Source organism: Eleutherodactylus coqui, chromosome 1 (genome assembly GCF_035609145.1).
Source record: "Eleutherodactylus coqui strain aEleCoq1 chromosome 1, aEleCoq1.hap1, whole genome shotgun sequence".
NCBI lineage: Eukaryota > Metazoa > Chordata > Amphibia > Anura > Eleutherodactylidae > Eleutherodactylus > Eleutherodactylus coqui.
Genome location: NC_089837.1, coordinates 103604018 through 103624528, shown reverse-complemented (window position 1 = coordinate 103624528; position 20511 = coordinate 103604018). Strand labels below are relative to the sequence as shown.

Here is a 20511-nt window from a genome sequence, read left to right as displayed (position 1 = left end):
TCTGTTTTCTTGGGTTAAGAGTTAAGGCCATTTAGACACAACAATTCTCGCTCAAAAGATAATCGTTGTGTGCATTTACCCAGCAAGATGATTGTTCACTTTGCATAAGCTGTTAAGTAGCTAATTAGCTACTTAACAGCCATTGGTGTGTAAATGAAGCTCACGCTGTATACAAGCGGGACCACAATCTTCTGTATACAGCTGTTCTCTTCTTGGAGAGCTCAGCTGTTATATACAGCTGAGCGCTCCGAGCGGGGTATACAGAAGACAAGCAGGGCCGCTTGTCTTCTGCATACAGATATTGTCTTCTCGGAGTGCTCAGCTTGTATACAACTGAGCGCTCCGAGCGGGGTATGCAGAAGTGGAGCTGGACCGCTTGTCTTCAACATACTTGCATAGCAAGCTAAAAGTCAGCGAAAAGTGCATGACGGCCACGCGTTTAGACACAGCGATTATCGCTCAAAAGAATTGTTGTGTCTAAATGGGCCTTTAAGGTCCCTCTACACTGGGAAACTATTGCTCAGATAGTCGCTGAAGCGTAAGAATGACAATCATCTGTTTACCTATACACAGAGTGATGATTGTTCGTTAGTTGTGTGCCAACAACGAGCTTGTCCTAAGAGTAGATGCCTGTCCAGCACCCTGTTTTGCCTGTTAGGAGGAAGAATAGTCTTGTCTTCCCACAGATACAAATCTGAGCTTAGCTGTCATTTTGTAATCTCGTATAGAAAGATTTAGTCTGGGTCCGCACAGGGGGCTAATTTGCATCGGGCATTCTGCAGCAGATTAGCAGCGGAAAGCCTGCCTCCAGCCCCGCACCACTTGGTGCAGATTTTGAAGTGAGTTTAGGGCTCAGTCAGACGGGCGTTTTTTCGCGCGATTTGCGGATCGCATGACGGATGCGCATCCGCAAATCGCGTGACCGGTGCGCGCAAGTCGCCCGCAAATCGCCCGAAAATCTGCTCCTAGCCGCGTTTCATTAGAAACGGGCCGGAGCTGTCCAGCGCATTGCATTCAATGGAGACGGCAATACAGCCGTCTCCATTGAAAGCAATGCGCTGCGGGCGAGCCCGGGATGAATTGTCGGTAAGGGCTTAAATATATAAGCCCTTACCTGCAATTCATCCTAAAATGTGTTAAAATAAAAAAAAATTGTATACTCACCTTCTGCCGGCAGCCGAAGCTCCGCGCGGCCGTCCTGCAGTGGGTGTGAAGGGGGTGTGAGTCAGACCTGCCCCCTGATTGACTCAGCGCTGAGCCAATCAGAGGCATGCCTCACTCACACCCATTCATGAATTCATGAATGGATGTGAGTCAGACCTGCCCCTGATTGGCTCAGCGCTGAGAGGCAGCAGTCACTCACCCATTCATGAATGGGTGTGTGAGTGTTTTCAGCCTCTGATTGGTCAGGGCTGTGACTAATCAGAGGCAGATCATTCAGCAGGCGGGGATTTTAAAGCCCCGCCGGCTGAATAGTGCCGAGAAGCAGTTCAGGAGAACTGACAGCGGCCGCGGCTGGACTCCGGCTGCAGCGGAAAGGTGAGTATACAATTTTTTTTTTTTATTTTAACACATTTTAGGATGAATTGCAGAGAAGGGCTTATATATTTAAGCCCTTCCCGACAATTCACCCCGCGCATGCCGGCAGCCCATTGCTTTCATTGGAGCGGCTGTATTGCCGCTCCATTGAATTCAATGGGCAAACATCGTTCTTCTCTGCCACAGCTGTTACAGCTGTGGCAGAGAAGAATGATTTGTCTTCTATATGTTCTCAATGGGGTCGGCGCTGCTGCCGCCGGCCCCATTGAGCGCATATACAGAAGAGAACAGGAATCGCAGATCGGTGCGATCTGCGTTTTTTTTTTGTTTTTTTTTTTGTTTTTTTGTTCTATAATTTATCGGACGAGCGCATAAAAAGCGCTCATGTGTCCGATACCATTGCAAAGCAATGGTTTTAAAAAATCGCCGGGCGCATGCGCAAATCGCGGCTAAAAACGCTCGTCTGACTAAGCCCTTATTGTGTATTTCTGTGCAAAATTCACCCGCTCATTGAAAAGAGGTGAATTTCGCACTTAAATGTCAATAAAATTGACATTCCGTGGAATTGAATTCCGTATCACATGTCGATTTTGTGCGGACTATTTCCGCAGCTTGTAGACGAGATTTTCAAAATCTCATTCACTTTTGCTGCTACTGTAAATGCCGTGGAATTACGGTGCGGAGAGTCTGCACGTAAACGCCGCAGCAAATCTGCTCTGTCTGGACCCAGCTAAGCATGGACTCATTTCTCTATGATTAAGTAACACAAGAGAGAAGTTTACGTTGGCTTGTTATAGGGTTATAATTAGAGATGAGCGAGTATACTCGCTAAAGGCAATTGCTCGAGCGAGCATTGCCTTTAACGAGTATCTCCCCCGCTCGAGACTGCAGGTTCGGGTGCCGGCGCGGGGGTGCGGTGAGTAGCGGCTGTCAGCAGGAGGGAGCGGGGGGGGGGAGAGAGGGAGGGAGAGATCTCCCCTCCGTTCCGCCCCGCTCTCCCCCGCAGCTCTGTGCCCGCTGCCGGCACCCGAGCCTGCAGTCTCGAGCGGGGGAGATACTCGCTAAAGGCAATGCTCGCTCGAGCAATTACCTTTAGCGAGTATACTCACTCGTCTATAGTTATAATATACTGTTCCCCATTCTAAAAAACAGAGCTCTGACCTAGACTTTGCGATGTATTGTCCTACCAGATTTTCTTTCTTTTGTGGAGATAGGTAGAATGATCACGTGATTCACCTTTTTACCGATTTCAGTATTTCCGCCGACGTTATGTACGTTACTTTTGGCCAGGGCAATGTACACCATGGTGTTCATTGCCTGACCAGATATACAGAAGATCTTTCGATTGTCTAAGTTTTCGTTCATGTGATGTTCCCAACGGTACGCTGACATGGAATGCAGTGTTTTGCATCTCGCGCCACACTTTTTGAAATCTGTTGAGTGAAGTAAGGGCCAATTTGAGGGAGGATCTGTGTGTCCAAGCTGCATTAAAAAAAAATCACTTTCAGTTGGTAAAGAATATGGTAAAATCCTTCTGTCCATAGTTTGTGATGTATGACCTATCTAATGTGACGTAGGTGGAGTTAGAGGGGCTGTCTCACGAGGACAACCCCTGTCTGTATGCCCTCTAAGCCTATATGGACATCATAGAGGAGGTCTCGCACTTGGGACTCCCCCTTCTTTTGTCCAAAGCTGGCCTAGTTCCATTAAGGACAGAAGCCATTATGCTGATGTGAGTAAAGAGATTACTTTCCAGCACTATCACTTGAAAATACATACACTTCTCTTGTAATAAAGAAATGGATATGATGTTAATTTCTTTCTTTTTTGTTGGTCTGCAGTTATTCAGTTTGAGGTGCATGCTGCGTGCTCCTCTGGTTTGCCGTTATTCAATGTTTGGATCTGTAAAGACATGATGCAAGGACAGAGAGAAGCAATTGCCAGAACTCGACTTCTGCTGTCCAGCTTGGCTAGTTCATCTCAGTCTCTTCTGGAGCAGTCTGAGCGCAGCCTAGGAGAGGTAAGTGATCCTTAGGAGCACTACAACACAAGTCCTCAACACAATATATTACTAAAGTCTGTCTCACGGATAGTGGCCGCATTAAGTGTAATCACTCTGTGGTTTGGGGATTGGCTACCTGTGACAAACATCGCTGGTGCTGATCACATGACCATCTGTTGATTGGAGGAGAGGACAGGTGGCCAATCCACCAACCACAGATGGCGGAGCTATACATTCAGTGCTATTGGCAGCATTCTCTTCGTGAGACAGACCATAGTGTAGCTTAGATAGTTTGCAGTTCTATCACAGCAGTGTGGGATCCTGCACGCTTCCAGCCATTAACACTTTGTCCGAGGTTGTGATTGGAAGTAATGTACCAATTTCTGCTCATGTCACAACTAGAGATTTTTCTCTTAATTATCATTTCCCGCTTTATACTTCTATTTGTATACTTGCATACAAAGCCGTACGCATGTGTTTTATTTTAATATAGCAAGACATAAAATATGTACAGCAGATCCAGACTATATTATTTATTTTTTATTTTTTTGTTCAATTATTTAATGGGTTGATGAACTGCATACTATCTATGAGAATGTTTGTTTGTTTTTCTCTTGTTAATAAAGAAAGTATTCAAGAATTTATGTAAATAATGTGTAATCGGAAATTAATATATTGTTCAAACCAGGCTTTAATCTAAACATCGTCTGCGTCATTGGAGGACACCGCTAAGGACCATGGGTATAGCTGCTGCTACAAGTAGGCGGACACTAAGCAAAAGAGTGTTAGCTCCTTCTACCCAGCTTTACCCCTCCTGCAGGCACCAAGCTTAATGTCTGTAGGAGGCAGACCTCTTCTTTCGCCAGTCTTCAACTAGCGTTTCCTTTTTGGACTGGGAATGCAGGGCTTGCACTAGATTCTCACTGTTAGCCCTCGGTGGGGTATCATCGTGGAGTCAACTATCATGTCGTATGCTATACCTTCAGAAGACAAAGTACATGCTAAGTGGACTGCCAACCCCCCCCCCCCCCCCCAATCCTCTGTGTACCAGCGTAATCTGCCACCATCCTCAGTACTTAGGTGAGTATGGCAGTATACAGACCTCCCCACTCTCAGTTGCGGTACTCCCAGTCGCCCCCATGGTTCTGCAGCTTTCGACCCACCCCCCTTCTTCCCACTCTGTGGTCGCAGGTCCTCTGCATGCCGATTTGCCTGGTGGGAGTTCAGCATGTGTTCAGGTCTCCGCCCCTTCGCTAGCTGTCCGATACGTTGTGTTGCCTGATGGGTCATGCCATCGCTGCTTTTCCCTGGAACCCCACAGCACTGGAGCGTACTGCACTTACTGCTCCTGCTCATGTGACTATCTGGGTTTTCTATGCCGCCCTTCTGCGGCTTCTCTTTGTTTGGGAAGAGGTGAAGGTAAAGAGGGGGAGAATGCCTTGCAGGGCAATGTATCAATCCAGGCAATGGCCGAGTGCAGCCACTCCCTAAGGGAAGAGTGAGCAAGCACCTTGTGGCCAATCATGAAGCTTTCTTTGCAGGGGGTGGACCTAGAGGCACTCTTTAATCCTATTTTGTTTGTCTGGGAAGGGAAAGGAATTCCTGCCGTATATCAACTCGTACCTCTATTTGCCCATCTGCAAAGCAGATCAGCATTTTTTCCACTTTGCAGCTCAATCTTAACACTACCAGTTTGTGGCTCTTCCATGTGGGTTGGCCACAGCTCACCGGGTGTTCACGAGGGTCCTGGCAACAGTGATGGTTCTTCTCTAATCCAAGGAGATTGTGGCTATTTCCTATCTCTATGACTTTCTGGTGAAGGGGCCTTCCTGATCAGCCACTGTGGAGAATCTCCACATCACTCTGTCCCAATTTGGGTGAATCATCAACCACCCTAAGTCCTCTCTTCTCATCTCAGCCTTTAGAATTTCTGGGCCTTGCATTCGACAAAGTATGTGCCTGTTTTTTTTTGTTTTTTTTTCTCCAGCGCAGAAACTTCATCTACTGCAGGCGCAGATGGGCTCCTTGCAGTTATCGAATCGTATCCCCATTTCACATTGCTTGACAATCTTGGCATTGATGGTCTATTCATTTGAGGCGATTCCCTTCAGCCAATTTCACTCCCGACCTCTACAATCCTCTCCCGATGGGACAAATCCAAACAGTCACTTGATCTAAAAATCTGTTTTCTTCTGATACTTCGACGCTCCCTGCGATGGTGATTGGATTCCCCTCAAGTTCACCAGGGATGATTCTTTCTGACACTTCAATGGCTGGTGCTCACCACGGACGCCAGTCTCCTGGTATGGGAATGTACGCTACAAAACATTACAGCCCGAGAAACGTGGACAGTATGGGTGTCGTCCCTTTTGATAAACTGATTAGCTTGGTGCCCGCCAGATGTGTAGTTTGTAGGAGGAACTATTCTCCCCCAATGAACGTGATTAAAAAGAAATGTTACGGTAATTGAAAAAGAAATCTTATTTTGGTTGGTTTCTATTTTGTATTTAGCTATTCATATTAAGTAAAATCCTGCAGTAATAAAGTTTTTATATATTTCACTGAAGAACACACACTAGAGCTGACATTTCCTATTTTTCGCAGGATTGAGCTTTCCAGCTTTGCTATGTAGACTGGAACAGTGCCAGCAGAGCCACCTCATTACCAACAGAGGGCACGCGATCCTGGTCTTCAAAAATGGCATCTATATTTCATTGTTGGAGACCAGGATTAGCACTATATACACAAATACCGGTATAACTTGTGTATACAGCTCTCCTGATACTCCCTGGTCTGTAGGGAAAAAGGCAGTATTTATTTTTTATTTTTTTGTGGACAATACATTAGTATATGAAGAAGTTTCTGACCCTTAACGTCTATTCAGTGCAGCGTCTGTATAGCACATACACGGTTGCAGTGACTGATAGAAGAAAGTGTATGCTTGAAATCTGAGTGAACAGACATTGATGGAATATCTAATTGATAAGATGTTTTGAGATACATTAATTTAACCCCTTAGTGACGGCGCTATCGTAAAACTACGTCCTGCTGTTGCAGGACGTGTATGGAGGGAGGTAGTGGCGCTATCTCCCTCCATACAGCGCGGGCGTCAGCTGTTTATTACAGCTGACACCCGTGGGCAATAGCCGCGTTCGGCTGTTCGGCCGATCACGGCTATTAACCCTTTAAATGCCGCTGTCAATTCTGACCGTGCAGGTGTCATGTTAAAGTCCCCCAGGGGGACTTCAGAGTAAAGTAAGAAAAAAGATCAATAAAGTTTTTTTAATTGTTAAAAAAAAAAAGTTATAAAAGTTTTTAAATCACCCCCCTTTTGCCATATCTATTATTAAAAAATCTAAATCCTAAAATAAAAATATGTATTTGATATCGCCGCGTCCGTAAAAGTCCGATCTATCAAAGTAGTGCATTATTTTTTCTGCACGGTGAACGTCGTCCGAAAAAAAAAATAAAGAACGCCAGAAATACACTTTTTTAGTTACCCTGTCTCCCAGAAAAAATGCAATAAAAAGTGATCAAAAAGTTGTATGTATTCCAAATTGATACTAATCGGAAACTACAGGACATCCCGCAAAAAATGAGCCCTTGCTCAACTACGTCGACGGAAAAATAAAAAAGTTATCGCGTGCACAAAATGACCGCAGAAAATAATTGAAAAAAATTAAATATCTTAAAAAAAAAAAATACAAATACTACAGCAAAAAAATACTATACAAGTTTGGTATCGTAGCAATCGTACTGACCCATAGAATAAAAATATCAGGTCGTTTTTGTTGCAGTTTGTGCGCCGTAGAAACAGGACACACCGAAAGATGGTGGAATGTCGTTTTTTTTCCATTTCTCTCCACTTAGAATTTTTTAAAAAGTTTTTCAGTAAATTATATGGTACAATAAATAGTGCCATTGAAAAATACAACTCGTCCCGCAAAAAACAAGCTCACATACAGCGACGTCGATGGATAAATAAAGGAGCTACGATTTTTTAAAAGGGAGTAGGAAAAAAAAAAATGGAGAAAAGCAAAAAAGCTCCGTCACTAAGGGGTTAATGGTGTTATCTAGGACTCCTAGTGCAGGTTTTTCCTTTTAGTCTTTTTAGAACCCCTTTTGAATAAAAAAGCCTCTTCCATTGGCAGGTTCCCTTCATGTTACATTGTTACCACAGCTGAACATTTCTCTTTGCAGCTGATCCGCAGCAATGCTGAAGCAGGACATTGCACAGAAATACAAGATCTCCAGATACTTGGTGCCTGTGATGGTCAGTATGAAGAGCAATATGAGACCATGTTCCCTCTTGGTAAAGGAGCTTTTGGCTTTGTATGGTCTGCAAAACACAAGGACGATGCAAAGGAGGTTAGTGCTTACATGCAGATGTTCTTTCCAGCATGAACTCACTGATATAGATGTCATTTTTAGTATTAACTCACACATAGTTTTTGGTTGTAGGTCGTCAGGACCCATTTCTGTTTATAATTTATTCCACGATATCTGTAGCCCTCGTTTCTGTGTTTTTCGTCAAACAATGTAGTTACAAGTTCTATAGAAAGAGAGGAACCAGTTCTCCAGCCCACTCCATATCCACATCTCCTATCTGCGGTTTTTGTTTTTCACTTTTTAACACTTATGAAATAAAGTGGATTGTTACTATTTTTCTGGGTCTCCAGACGAGCGGAAATTGCATTCAAAGTAATTACAAGTTATACCCCACAGAGAAAATGTCTCCGTCAATTATTTTATTCAAATCGCTTACGAAGAAATATTTTCCATATTGAATACACAGCAGTATTTACAATGTGTCTATGGCGAGTATCTAAATGCTTTATAGTGTCCTTCCCAGCTATATAAAAAAATCATCTGAAGGATAATTAACATGATGGATAATTCCATATTGTACCTCAATGTATAATTAGTCATTCTTCTGCAGATAACATTGGCCAGAGTCCATACTGAATGGCACTCACAAAACAAATGACAGGAGTCAGAGAACTGGCTCTATCTACTAGCATCCAGTATGTTTGTGGCATTCTTGCTCTATGGGTATCCTACTGAAAATGCGCAGATTTAAAAGCCGTAACGCATGTCAATTCTGCTGCAAATGTTGTGCAGTATTTTTCCCCACCATCTGGATGAGAGGTTTTAAAATCCTGTCCACGTGGCTTGTAGTGTTAAAATTGTGGGTATCTATGCAACAATTGTGCCGCATTTCCTCCCTTACACATGTACCCTACATTTTCTATTGATTACACTAGAAACGTTGCGTTAGACAAACAGCACGGGTAGTAAGTGGTTGGAAAACATCTTATGTACATTACACTTTTTACATGCCAATGTTCCCTAATGGAATCATTACTTTTCTGTTTTTTGTTTTTTTTTAGTGGCCCTAAATTTTACCACTTTTGTGTTTTAAAAAAAATTTAAATAAAATAAAAATTCGGCCTGTAAAAGATTAAGAAGCTAAATACCCATGTTGCTCTAATTTTAAAGTTGCTGACCATCTAATATTTATGGGGGTGTCCTGACTCTGCCCTGATGGCAGATGTCGGGGAAAAGAAGTGTCGGGATGTTGGATTTCAATATGCTCAATCCCTTGTTTCCTGAATAGATAACGTGGGCTGCCAGAGGTGTCTGGGAATGGTTATTCCCATCTTCCTATTGAAAACACATGTATATGTATGGGGAGCTCTGGAGGAATGCCTGTTGGCCAACTGCTTTTTAAGGTCTATGACCACCTTGATATTTATTAGTGTAGGTAGAGATATCCTCTTGCCAACAGAGATTTTGAAAATTATGAGAAATTGAAGCACAAACTATATTGGAAAGTTATAAAACTTTTCATTATAAAGTCACTAGAGACTGGATGACCCTTTTAAAGGCTTATTTACAAATGCCCATCTGTATGCCACAGCCAGAAGCTGTCCGGATTGTGAAGACCGCCAAACTGGCCTGTCTGCGCTGTTTCTTTAACTGTAATGGAAGTGAATGGGAGTTACAGAAACCGTGTAACCCACCAACCAAACTGTAGTATTTGTTAGTCTGTGAACACCAATTCTGTATTGTCAAAACGTGTTTTTGTTTTAACAGGTTGTCGTGAAATTTATCCGTAAGGATCGGGTATTGGATGACTGCTGGGTTCAGGATCCTGAACTTGGAAGGGTTACACAAGAAATTGCTATTTTGTCCAGACTACAGCACCCAAATATTATCAGTGTAAGTATTAGTGTTTCTTTGTTTGATTGACAAAAGCCCCATTTACTTGCAAAGATGATCGCTCAAATTTCATTCAAAAGATAGTTTTGAGCGATTATTTTGCATAAGCTACTAATGGGCAGTAATTGCCGTTAGTAGCTTATTAACTTCACTTGCATGTATTTAGAGAACAGCAGGTGGTCTGTTCTCTAAATATATCCCCTTTGTTCTGCTGTGGGCTGCACACTGAATTCAATGTTATCAGCGCTCCCCGCGGAGAACTCAGTGTGTGGTCCCTGCTATTGGGGACGATGGATTTTATGCTGACTTGAAGTCAGCAATAAACGAACAGCGGACGAAAAATGCATGATGGGCGCGCATTTACACGCAACGACTATAACTTAAAAAGACATAATTTGGACAAATTTTGAGCGATAATCGTTGCGTGTAAATGGTGCTTTAAACAGAGAGTGCAATACAGACAGTTCTATTGTCCTGGAAGACAATAGCACTGTCTGTATTGCATCAGCCTTGTTTGTACTGTAGGCACAGCTCCATTTAATTCATTAGGATGAAACCAGGTTGCTGCATTGTTGACAGCACTATCTGCTTCCAGCATTGATGGTCAGCCCAGTAATCTGTTGGATGATCTACCCTGAGACAGGTCAGCAATAGTAAAAGTCCTGGAGACACCATTTAATGTTCTTTTGTCTTTGTGGGCTTCGTGTAGCACAAAGTGTTATGGCAACAGAATGCAGTCCTAACTCGCGACCTGAAGGTTGCAGTTCAATCCCCACATAGTTAGGGTAGCCGGCTCAAGGTGGACTCGGCCTTCCATCCTTCCAAGGACGGTAAAATGAGTACCCAGCTTGCTGGTGCGTAATAAACAAAATTACCTGAAAGCGCTGCGGAATACGTTGGCGCTATACAAATAACAAATCTCTTCTTTGTAAACGGAGAGAAACTGTTTTATATGCAATTTGTTGACATAGCTTCCAGTAGAGGGCATCCATTGAATCTTATCTTGCTGTTACTGTATCAATACTCCACAGGTCCTTGGTGTCTTTGAGAATGACAAGTTTTTTCAACTAGTGATGGAACTCCATGGTGACGCACTTGATCTTTTTGACTTCATTGACAATCAACCTAATTTAGATGAACCTCTTGCCAGCTACATCTTCCGTCAGGTAAGAGCCTTCACATTTTCAATTTTTGTAACTGATTAGGGCCTCCTGCACACAGGTGGGTCGGACCCCACATGCGGGATTCCCGCAGTGGAGTTTGACCCAGTGCCTGGCCGGTGACCCCAGGTTACCTGTCTGGTGGCTTCTTTCTGCGCTGCGGATGTGTCGGCCGAGACTACGTCATGCATGCACAGTAGCCGCCAGCGCTAGGCGATGACGTGGATCCCGCAATACTTCCGCAGTGCTCACTGCAGAAGTGCCGCAGGATGGACGTCTTCCATTGACTTCAGCCTGCACAGAATCTCAGCATGCTGCAATTTCTTCTCCGCGAGCGGAAAATCGCAGTTGATTTCCGCTCAATAAGATGAAATTGTGTTTTATTATTGCATGCTATGGCGTGGCATTTGCTGCGGAGTCTGGAGGCAGACTCCACAATGCAAATCCGCCTGTGTGCAAGAGGCCTAAGGGTATGTCCGCACAGGGCAGAAACGCTGTGGAATGTCTGCGACAAATTTCGCAGCATTTCCCCATAAAAGCCCATATCAAAATTTGCAGTGCAGATGCAGATTTTGACCAGGAATCAACTGCGTATCCACAGCTGACTTTAGTAACTACTTCTCTTCCCATCACCTCGGAATACATGGTGAGGTCAGTGCTCCCCTCCCTCCCTCCCTCATGGCAGGATCTGTTCAGGTCATTCACTTTCTGCACCACCTGACCAGCGAGTTGGCGCTCATTAGAGGCTGCCAGGGGGGCCTCTGCTGAGGTGCATTGACAGCACCATGCATTCTGAGGTGAGGGGGAGCAATGCAGCTACTAAATTCTACTGCACGTTTCATTTTATGTGCTATTCTCTAAAGTAACGACATTTCTAATGTTAAGATGAATCAGATATTGCTCATATCAATTGTGCGGCATATCCTCTGCAAAATCTACATGTTAGAGATGCAGACTCTGGGGCAGATTTTTCCGCCAACATTGAAAACATCCTAATAAAATGTTTCAGGGTAAGGACCCCGTCCGGTCAGGGTGCCGACCTGTCCATTTCTTGTTGTTTTGATGTGCAGCACAGAAGGAGCTCCGCTGATTATATCTGTTTTGTCAGCAGTGGATTCTCTGTTTGCCTTAATTCTTTGTGCAGGAAGCGCATGTCTTATATTCTGCACACGTCATCCAAATGTAACTGATTGTCAGGCTCATCAATACTTTATACTAGACACCAGAGCTGCCACTGTGGTCTTTAAATATGCAGTTAAACGCATTGCAGCCGCAGCAACTTGGAGCCAAAAGTTCCCTGCAGTTAATCGCATGTAGTTTTTGACTGCATCAGAACGCTTCATGATTGGACTCTGTTCCTATAACCGACTTACAATATAAGGCCCGCTTCAGGTGTGGGGTGGGGGGGTTGAAATATAAGTCCTACCCTGAAAATATACCATCCGTCACTGCAGGGGGGGAAAAAAAAGAAAAGCATACATTACCTAGAAGCGTTGCACGGAGCTCCACTGCAGCTTCTCCCTGGTCCCCGGCACTTGTCTTCTTCATCTCTTCTGGACAAGGATTGAAAATCCCCACCTCCTGGAAGCACTGGCTGTGATTGGCTGATGCTTAGCCAATCAGAGCCAGTGCTCGATGAATGGCTGTGATTTGGCTAAGCCTCAGCCAATGACAGCCAGTGCTTCCAGGAGGCGGGGACTCTAAAAACCCCAGCCAGAAGAGATGAAGGAGAATAGTGCTGGGGACTCAGGAAGAAGATGCGGTCGGGCTGACAGCACTTCTTAGGTGATGTATGTTTTTTTTGTTTGTGTGTGTGTGTGGGGTTTTTTTTCTGCATCTAGAGCTTTGGTTAGGGCCTTTACAGTAGGATTTCCTACTGTCAAAGTTGCATCGCACCACACGAAAATCATGTTTTCACGTGATGCAATAGAGAGGAAGGCTCCATAGGGAAACATGGGCTACAAAACCTTGTATGTTGCAGGCATATAGCCGGACCCGCAAGGTTTTTGTGTCAGGTTGTCACATGTTACAAAATATGTGTGAAGTAACTCATAGGAAAGCATGGGCTTCACATACATGCGATTTATAGCATTGTAGCATTGCTAAAAAATCATACATGTGAAGGAGGCCTAAAGGGGCTCTAGTTATATACTGTCTTTAATTTATAAGGAGTTGCTTACTGTTTCTTGTGTCCTTTTGTGTGATTGCAGCTGGTGTCAGCGGTGGGATATCTACATAGTCACTCTATTTTGCACCGTGACATTAAGGATGAGAATATTATCATTGCTCCTGATTTCATGATAAAGCTGGTTGACTTTGGTTCTGCTACTCGTTTGCAACCTGGGAAATTGTTCTCCACATTTTGCGGCACCACTGAATACTGTGCACCGGAGGTTCTGCTCGGCAATCCGTATGTTTCTTCAGCAATTCTGTCATTTATTTACTACTGTTGCAGCTCTCAGATCAAAAGTCCCCCAGAAATATGCAAAGATCTACCCAATTAGCCTTAATCCTACAAAAATATGTAGAACAAAAAGCTGGATTGGCCAATTTTATATGTAAAACCAAGTGACAGCTAAATCGTAAGTTAACCCCTTCAGTGGCAGGTTTATTATTACCATGTCATGCCTCACAGGGCAGGTTTTTAAAATGAGTCAACAATGCAATTTAATCTTGCAAGTATTTATTAAGGATTGCAACCATCACATAGCAACATTTCTTTGTAATGAAAGAATACATTAAAACTGCGCTGAGTATGCAGTAAAAACCCAGATGATTTCAGATGACAGCTCCGTGCTCTGCACATTTCAGCACTAGAGCTGTCCACGGAAATCTTCCAGGGTTTAACTGCATGGTCAATGCAGCAAGCCCCGGAGATTTTCCGGGTGTGCCACTAAAGGAATTAATGAGAATCTCTTAGCTACCATAAACCCCGTAAGCTGAAGTTATGGACTCATAGGAGCTGGGCGCTGAGCCCAGTAAGGGACTTTTATACTTACCTGTCTCGGTGTACATAGGCACATACGCAGATTTTTTATTTTATTTTATTTTTTTTAACTTTGCTAACACTGAACAGACTTCTTAAGATGAATTCTTCATAGGGTTTTGTTTTTTGTCTTCCTTTCGTTCAACCCTAGGATTATAAATTCAATTTGCAGGGAAAATGTAGCAGTACACAGTAGCCACTTTTAATGGATACATTTAATAGATGGCCCCACAAGCTGCCATTGTAAAAAAAAAAAAAAAAAAGTTATACCCTAGAGTATAACTTTTTTTTTTTTCTTTTACTGGATTCCTTGCAGTAAGAAAACAGAAATCACCTGAGCTGAAGCCAAATTGGCCTCCATTGGGTGAATGGGAATCTATGATTCTGTGTGGCGTATGCACCGAAAACCTTTCCAACACATATAATAATGTATACTTTGGACTCAGTGTGAAATTGTATGTTGCTTTATTGGATTCTTGTATGTCGTAATTAAGATTGACATTTAATTTGTAAATGGGTGCTAATATTTACTCCAGTCTGCTGTGCCTTCAGGTATCCTGGTCCAGAGCTGGAAATGTGGTCGCTTGGGGTGACGCTGTACACATTGCTATTTGGAGAGAATCCTTTTTGTGAAGTTGAAGAGATTCTGGAGGCAGAACTGAACCCTCCATTCTCGGTGTCTCAAGGTAAGAAGACTCTTTTAACTTCTGATAGCCATGTATCTCCTCTGTGACACAAGAGATAACTTGTGTCGCAGATATATGTCCAATTTTTTTAGGACTCCTGACATTACATACTGCTCTCAATCAGCTGGATGTTAGATTGGGAGTAACTGTCCCCTACAAAAACTCCTACTTTCATACCATGCAGTTGTTTCCGCTCTCCCAGAGCAGTAATTCAAGGTATACATGGAGGTCTACATTTTTGGAGCGGTCTGTTTTACTAATATTATTTTTGACTATTACCAGATTAATGGGAGGTCCAGACTGGTAGCTGCCAGACTGACAGTTCTGTATAACTGCAAATGCTGCTGACTGAAGTGATATTTATTAACTCGTGAACCAGACCAAACTGAAAAAAGTCATACTTTTTTGAATCTACTTGGGTAGATGTTTCTTGGTATTATTTTTTAATAATTCAGAACTCTGCAGCTTTTATAGATTTTACCAGATAACAAATATGATTGGCAAAAGTTTAAAAAAAAAAACCCACTTTGTTTACGTAAAGCAATATTTTTATACTCTAAAGTGCTGGCTACTAGGGGTCTGCCTTCTAAATTACTGCCTCGTAACAGAGAGAACAAGATAGATAATGGAAGTGGAGGAAGGTTATGACTCATGAGGCCCATAGAAGTCTATGGAGAGGAAGGGGGAGTAGGAAGCTGCTGGAGGGTGAGATTTACAGATGTGCTTGCTGTTTACTGTGTTACGGTACGGAAATGACATCTACACTGCTCACTACTACTCTAGTATCTTGCACGATGCCGCTATATGGGTGTGTACTATGGTTAGCTGTGGAGCAGAATCTGCTGTTTTTTCCTGTGCAGTGTATGGGAGACATCATAGCGTCTGTCTCCAACCATCAGCTCAAAGAAGACTGAGAATTACAGATGCAGCCTACGGAGGAGGAAAACTGATGAAAATGTCATGGGCAGATCTAGTGTTATTCATCATGTGCGAACATGGCGGATTGTTCTGTAAAGTCATCTGGAAGTGTTGGTGTGCTTTAGAATTAAAGCACTGACAATCTGCTGTAAATAAGGGAACAGTTTATTTCCTGGTGCTTTTTCTTTGTGCTTGGTAATGGTTTGGGGTTTCTTAAATATTGGGCACCTAGTAATAACAATTGTATTGTATGTTTTCACCAGAATTGCACGATCTTATCTCTGGCCTTCTTCACCGTGACCCAGAGATGCGAATGACTCTGGATGAACTCCTCAGGAACCTATGGGTGACACAGCCTGTCAATCTTGCAGAATATACATGGGAGGATGTATATCCACCTGCCTGCATCCAGACAGGTGAGTAAATTAAATATAGGTATGTGGCTTAGTTCTGAGCATGATGTAGCGCTTTTATGGTGACCTATCCATTACATATGAGGCGCAGCGCTGTACATTTCCTAGTAGCTGTGCCTAGTATAGCGGCTTAATCCCATTCACATGAATTGGGCTGAGCTGCTCTCAGACCGTGTGATGAATGAATGTCACGTCCCTGCCCTGAGAAGACGCTGCTGTGTTCACCTGACCGCATCAGTCTCTTCTAAGACTGATCAACTGGGGTCCCAAGCGGTGAACCCCCAATGATCAGATATTGATGACCTACCCAGAGGTTAACTTATTTTTATGACAAAGCTTTTAATATCAAGAAAACTTTTTTTGTATTAACAGATGAAGGATTGAAACCCATCGCAGGCAGCCATAGCTCTGAATGGAATGGAGACGTTGGAAAGGAAACGGAGTGATTGTATGCAGCGGCCGCTCAAGAAGACATAAATTGCACTTGTCACTATGACCTAAAAGACAAAGGAGGGTTTAAGACTATACTCAGATTTCATTTTGTTATTCACCTCATTACAAGAAGAGACAATCTACTGTCTAGTCCTGAGCACTACATCAGCAACCGTTACGGCTTACCAGTGTCCGAGACCGTTCACTGCTACAGAAATGCCAAATAATGGTTTTCTTTATGGCCTCCAGCTGTTTCGTAACACCTTCATAATGCATGTTGGTAGCAACGAGCAAAATGAAAGTGCATCATATAGCGGGTTTTTTTTATGATCCGGACAAGTGAGGAAAAGGTGTCTCCAATGGTTGAGACTCCATTGCAGTATTAATTTAGCATGGTTTTCTCAATGGGATTGAATTGGCTGGAATGAGCAGCGTTTGCAGTACTTACTAGTAGGACCCTATTGTTTTGTCTTTTGCAGGCAGATGAGGTGATATTTTATTCTGCACTTGAGTATTTTTCACGTCTTCTTCTCTATAGTGAAGAGGAATGTCGCTGCTGAGTGCAAGCTCATACTTGCTAGGACTTTCTCAGTATACTATATGAGTAAGTCATCCAAAGTGTTGGTACTACACCGTTGCTTTGCTTGTTGGCTCTAATCCCGAAATGCCACAATATATTGTCCTTAGTATTCCAGGCTTCTGAAGGAGAGTAGAGCAGGAGGAGCATGCAATATATCTGCAGCATCAGTGCTTTCTGACCTTGACATATATTTTCATCGCACACAAAAACGGGTGCTAAGACTTTGCAGCTGACACGTCATGTGAAACGTAGGTGCCAAATTTTGTATACTGGGCAATATATGAATGATTTGTTGACTTTAAGTATTTCATGGATGTTTTTTTTTATTTCCATATGGAAAGCTATCTATATTTTTAGGTGTCCTTTTATATTTTTAGGCCTGGTAAGTTTTTGTTGTTAACCGGCTGAACAATTGTTTTTTTATATCTTGGCACTCTCAGCAGATCCCTTCCTCACAGTTTACCTGATCTTATTCCTGTTCTCTAAGTGTTACACGTGTGTGTTCCAGCAGGGTAGACTAGTTGTGGGACCCGGTAAAGCACAGTTGATCCTCATGAGAGCCGCCTTCATCTGACCACGGCTGCAGCATCGCTTGTAAGACAATAGTGGTTTTGTGCAGTCACACAGCAACTAATATTGGTATTGCAGTACAGGTCTCGGGCATATTGAGGAAGATCTTAGTGTATAGTCCAGGCAATAGTTAGGCATAAAATCCTGAGGGATGACTTCTATATTTATGGGTCAACAGGGTATATAGGCCAGGATTTTCATCCAATGGTGTTAGTTTTATTCTAGCACCCCTACACCTCCAGTAGTTGTGTGGCACCCCATTGAACTATGTTTGTGATAGGATGTGGTTTATGCACATATCCTGATACACGGCCTTGTCCTCAGTATTCAATATATGGCTTCTTAAAGCTGTTATACATCCAATGTTTTTGTGCTTTTAAAAGGGGTGGTCTGAGTTATATTTTTGTATTAAAAGTCTGTTCTGCATGCATGAATATAACAAATAGGCATATGCTCACCTCTCTCCGCTGTATTCCATGCTTGTGTTCGGTCTTCCCCTATTCTGTCTATTCACATACAGCGGTCTCGCCCGGTTTACGGGATTTAACAGGGATTACAACCAATAGCAGAGTCGGCGATTGATTGCTGAGCTGTTACTGGCTGCAGTGCCTGTGATCTCCCGTAAACAGGCTGGGGCAGCCCCGTAAGCGTGATGTCAGAGGGGAGACCAGGAGCAGCGAGCCACAGTGGGAGTGGGGGGGGTGGGTATATGTTGAGACACAGCAGGAGTGGGAAGAGGTGAGTATTTGTCGTTTTTTAATTATTTTGTTGCATGCAGAACAGATTTTCTTTTATTTTTTAAAAATATAGAACTGACCACGCCTTCAAGGATTGCGCACTTTAGGGGACATTCACACATAGCAGACTTGGTTCAGATTATCCACAGCGGAAAATCTGCACCACAATCCACACCACTGATTGATGCAGATTTTGACGTAGATCCACAGCAAATTTCAGCCTCTGAATTGAAAAGGTGAAATCTGCTGCAGATCCATGTCAAAATAAATAATAAACCGAGCGGAACCAAGCCAAAATCTGCAGGGCAAAGTAGGCTGTAAATTTTGGAGAGGATCCGCACACAAATCCACTGTGAGGATTGCACCCTTAATCAGATAATTTGCAGCACAATCCCTGTCAAAGTTCACAGCAGAACACTCCCCACCCCCCTTCACCTTCCATTGAAAAGGGGAATCTGCTGCAGATCCACAGCAAAAACTGCGTCATAATCCGCATCATGATATGTTTTTGTTTTTTTACGTGACCTTGATGTGGCTTTGATGCAGATTTTCCTCGGTGGAAACTCTGCACCATTTCTGCTACATGTGAATATACTCTAAGAGCACGACCACACAAAGCAGGTCCACTGCACATTCTTCTTTTGGCATATCTATGGCATTTCATTAGATGTGAAACTGATGAGGTATAAACAAACATCCACACGCTGTGGAAAAAAAATCCACTGCATGTCAATTTATGCCATTGATTTTCACTGCGGATCTCACCCTTTGTAATGTGAAAGGTGAAATCTGTGACAAAATTTGCAGCATTTCCATAACTAAATCTCTGGCAGAAACTACAATATTTTGTGCAGTTATGGCCCATTAACACACACAAATAATCTTTCAAAAGATTGAAAGATCAGCGATCGTTTTGCATAAAGTACTAATAGGCACTAATTGCTATTGGTACTTTATCAGCTTTATTTGCATGCAGATGAGCTTCTGGGAGCTGTTGCAGAACTCTACAGGAGGTCTGAGCTCTGCGATTAGCTCCATTGTTCAGCCATGGGCTGCTAAGAGAAAACAATGTAATCTCTAGCTCCCTGTGGAGAATTTAGCACCATGGACAGAGGACACAGCATGCGGTCCTGCTTATCTGCTGTTCTGCCAGCAGGGCTGACAGCTGAGAATATCTGATACAATGTTATCAGCTTTAATTAGTGCTCCTTGGGCAGAACACAGCGTGTGGTCCTGCTTATCAGCCGTTCTGTCCAACAATTGTTTTCAAGCAGAACTGAAAACAGTTGTTCCGCAGAAAACTGAAAGATGGGCACATTTAGACACAGCGATTATCGCTCAAAAGATGGCTTTTGAGTGAATTTTGAGCGATAATCGTTGTGTCTAAATGGGCCTTTACCTCTTGTGTACATACTTGTATCCAATCCTCTGTTGCCAATAAAAAATCTTGCATGCGTGAATCCAGCCTATTAAAGGCCATATTCACACAGTGCAATATATAGTAAAGGGGGTTTCTAACATTTCTTTTATATAGTTTTGGGCCCCCTGTTCTTTACGATCCAGTTCTGGCTATTAAAAAACTTGTCCTTTTGTGAACTCGCCTTGCCATAGAGAACCTAGAGCAGTACTGATTAACTGAGAGCCTGCAGGCAGAAATGACATTTGTGCCCCTAGTATTACCCATCAGCTAACTTGAGTCACGGAGAGGAATACAGTGTTGTTAAGGGGGCGCTAGAGCTGGCAGATGCAGCACCTACCTTTATGGGCATCACAGAGATGATGTGAGCTCCTCTAGTGGTGGGTGGATGATGAGGAAGCTATTACACACAGTTTTATTTTCTTACAGTACAATTGTGCCACTCAACCACAATTTCTGGTATGTAAATTTCCAATTAAATAATAAAAATTGCCTACATGGGTCAGTCTCCGTTGCTTTTTTAAAAAAAAACTGCATTGTGTTGTATATTTTTATATAGCGCCAACATATTCCACCGCGCTGTATAAATAAAAATCATTACATAATATGAGCACCTTGATTTGAATGAGGACATTCACACTCCGGGCGTTTTGTTACTAAGATGGATAAGCCGATTTAAAAACGTATCCTATTTTTTCTGAGTTTCTGGCAAAAATTGCCCATTCAAGTCAGTGGGTGCGAGTTTGACCTCTTTTTTTTTTTTAATGCATGTAACCATGGGAACCATAACAATATTTAAGAGAACCAGGAAGTGCAGAGCCTGTGCATATATATTTTTTTCTTTTCACG

At 43.0% G+C, this 20511-nt stretch overlaps 1 protein-coding gene across 1 annotated transcript in view; it reads left to right on the top strand.

Moving 5' to 3' along the window:
• Positions 1–20162, top strand: part of PASK (PAS domain containing serine/threonine kinase) — a 50707-nt gene extending 30545 nt beyond the window's left edge. Inside the window, exons 11-18 of the mRNA XM_066598506.1 lie at positions 3381–3559; positions 7742–7909; positions 9638–9763; positions 10795–10929; positions 13134–13333; positions 14462–14595; positions 15777–15929; positions 16299–20162. Of these exons, the coding sequence (XP_066454603.1) occupies positions 3381–3559; positions 7742–7909; positions 9638–9763; positions 10795–10929; positions 13134–13333; positions 14462–14595; positions 15777–15929; positions 16299–16372 (1169 nt within the window). The 3' untranslated portion in view covers positions 16373–20162. The remainder of the gene's footprint in view (positions 1–3380; positions 3560–7741; positions 7910–9637; positions 9764–10794; positions 10930–13133; positions 13334–14461; positions 14596–15776; positions 15930–16298) is intronic.
• The last annotated feature ends 349 nt before the right edge of the window (positions 20163–20511 follow it).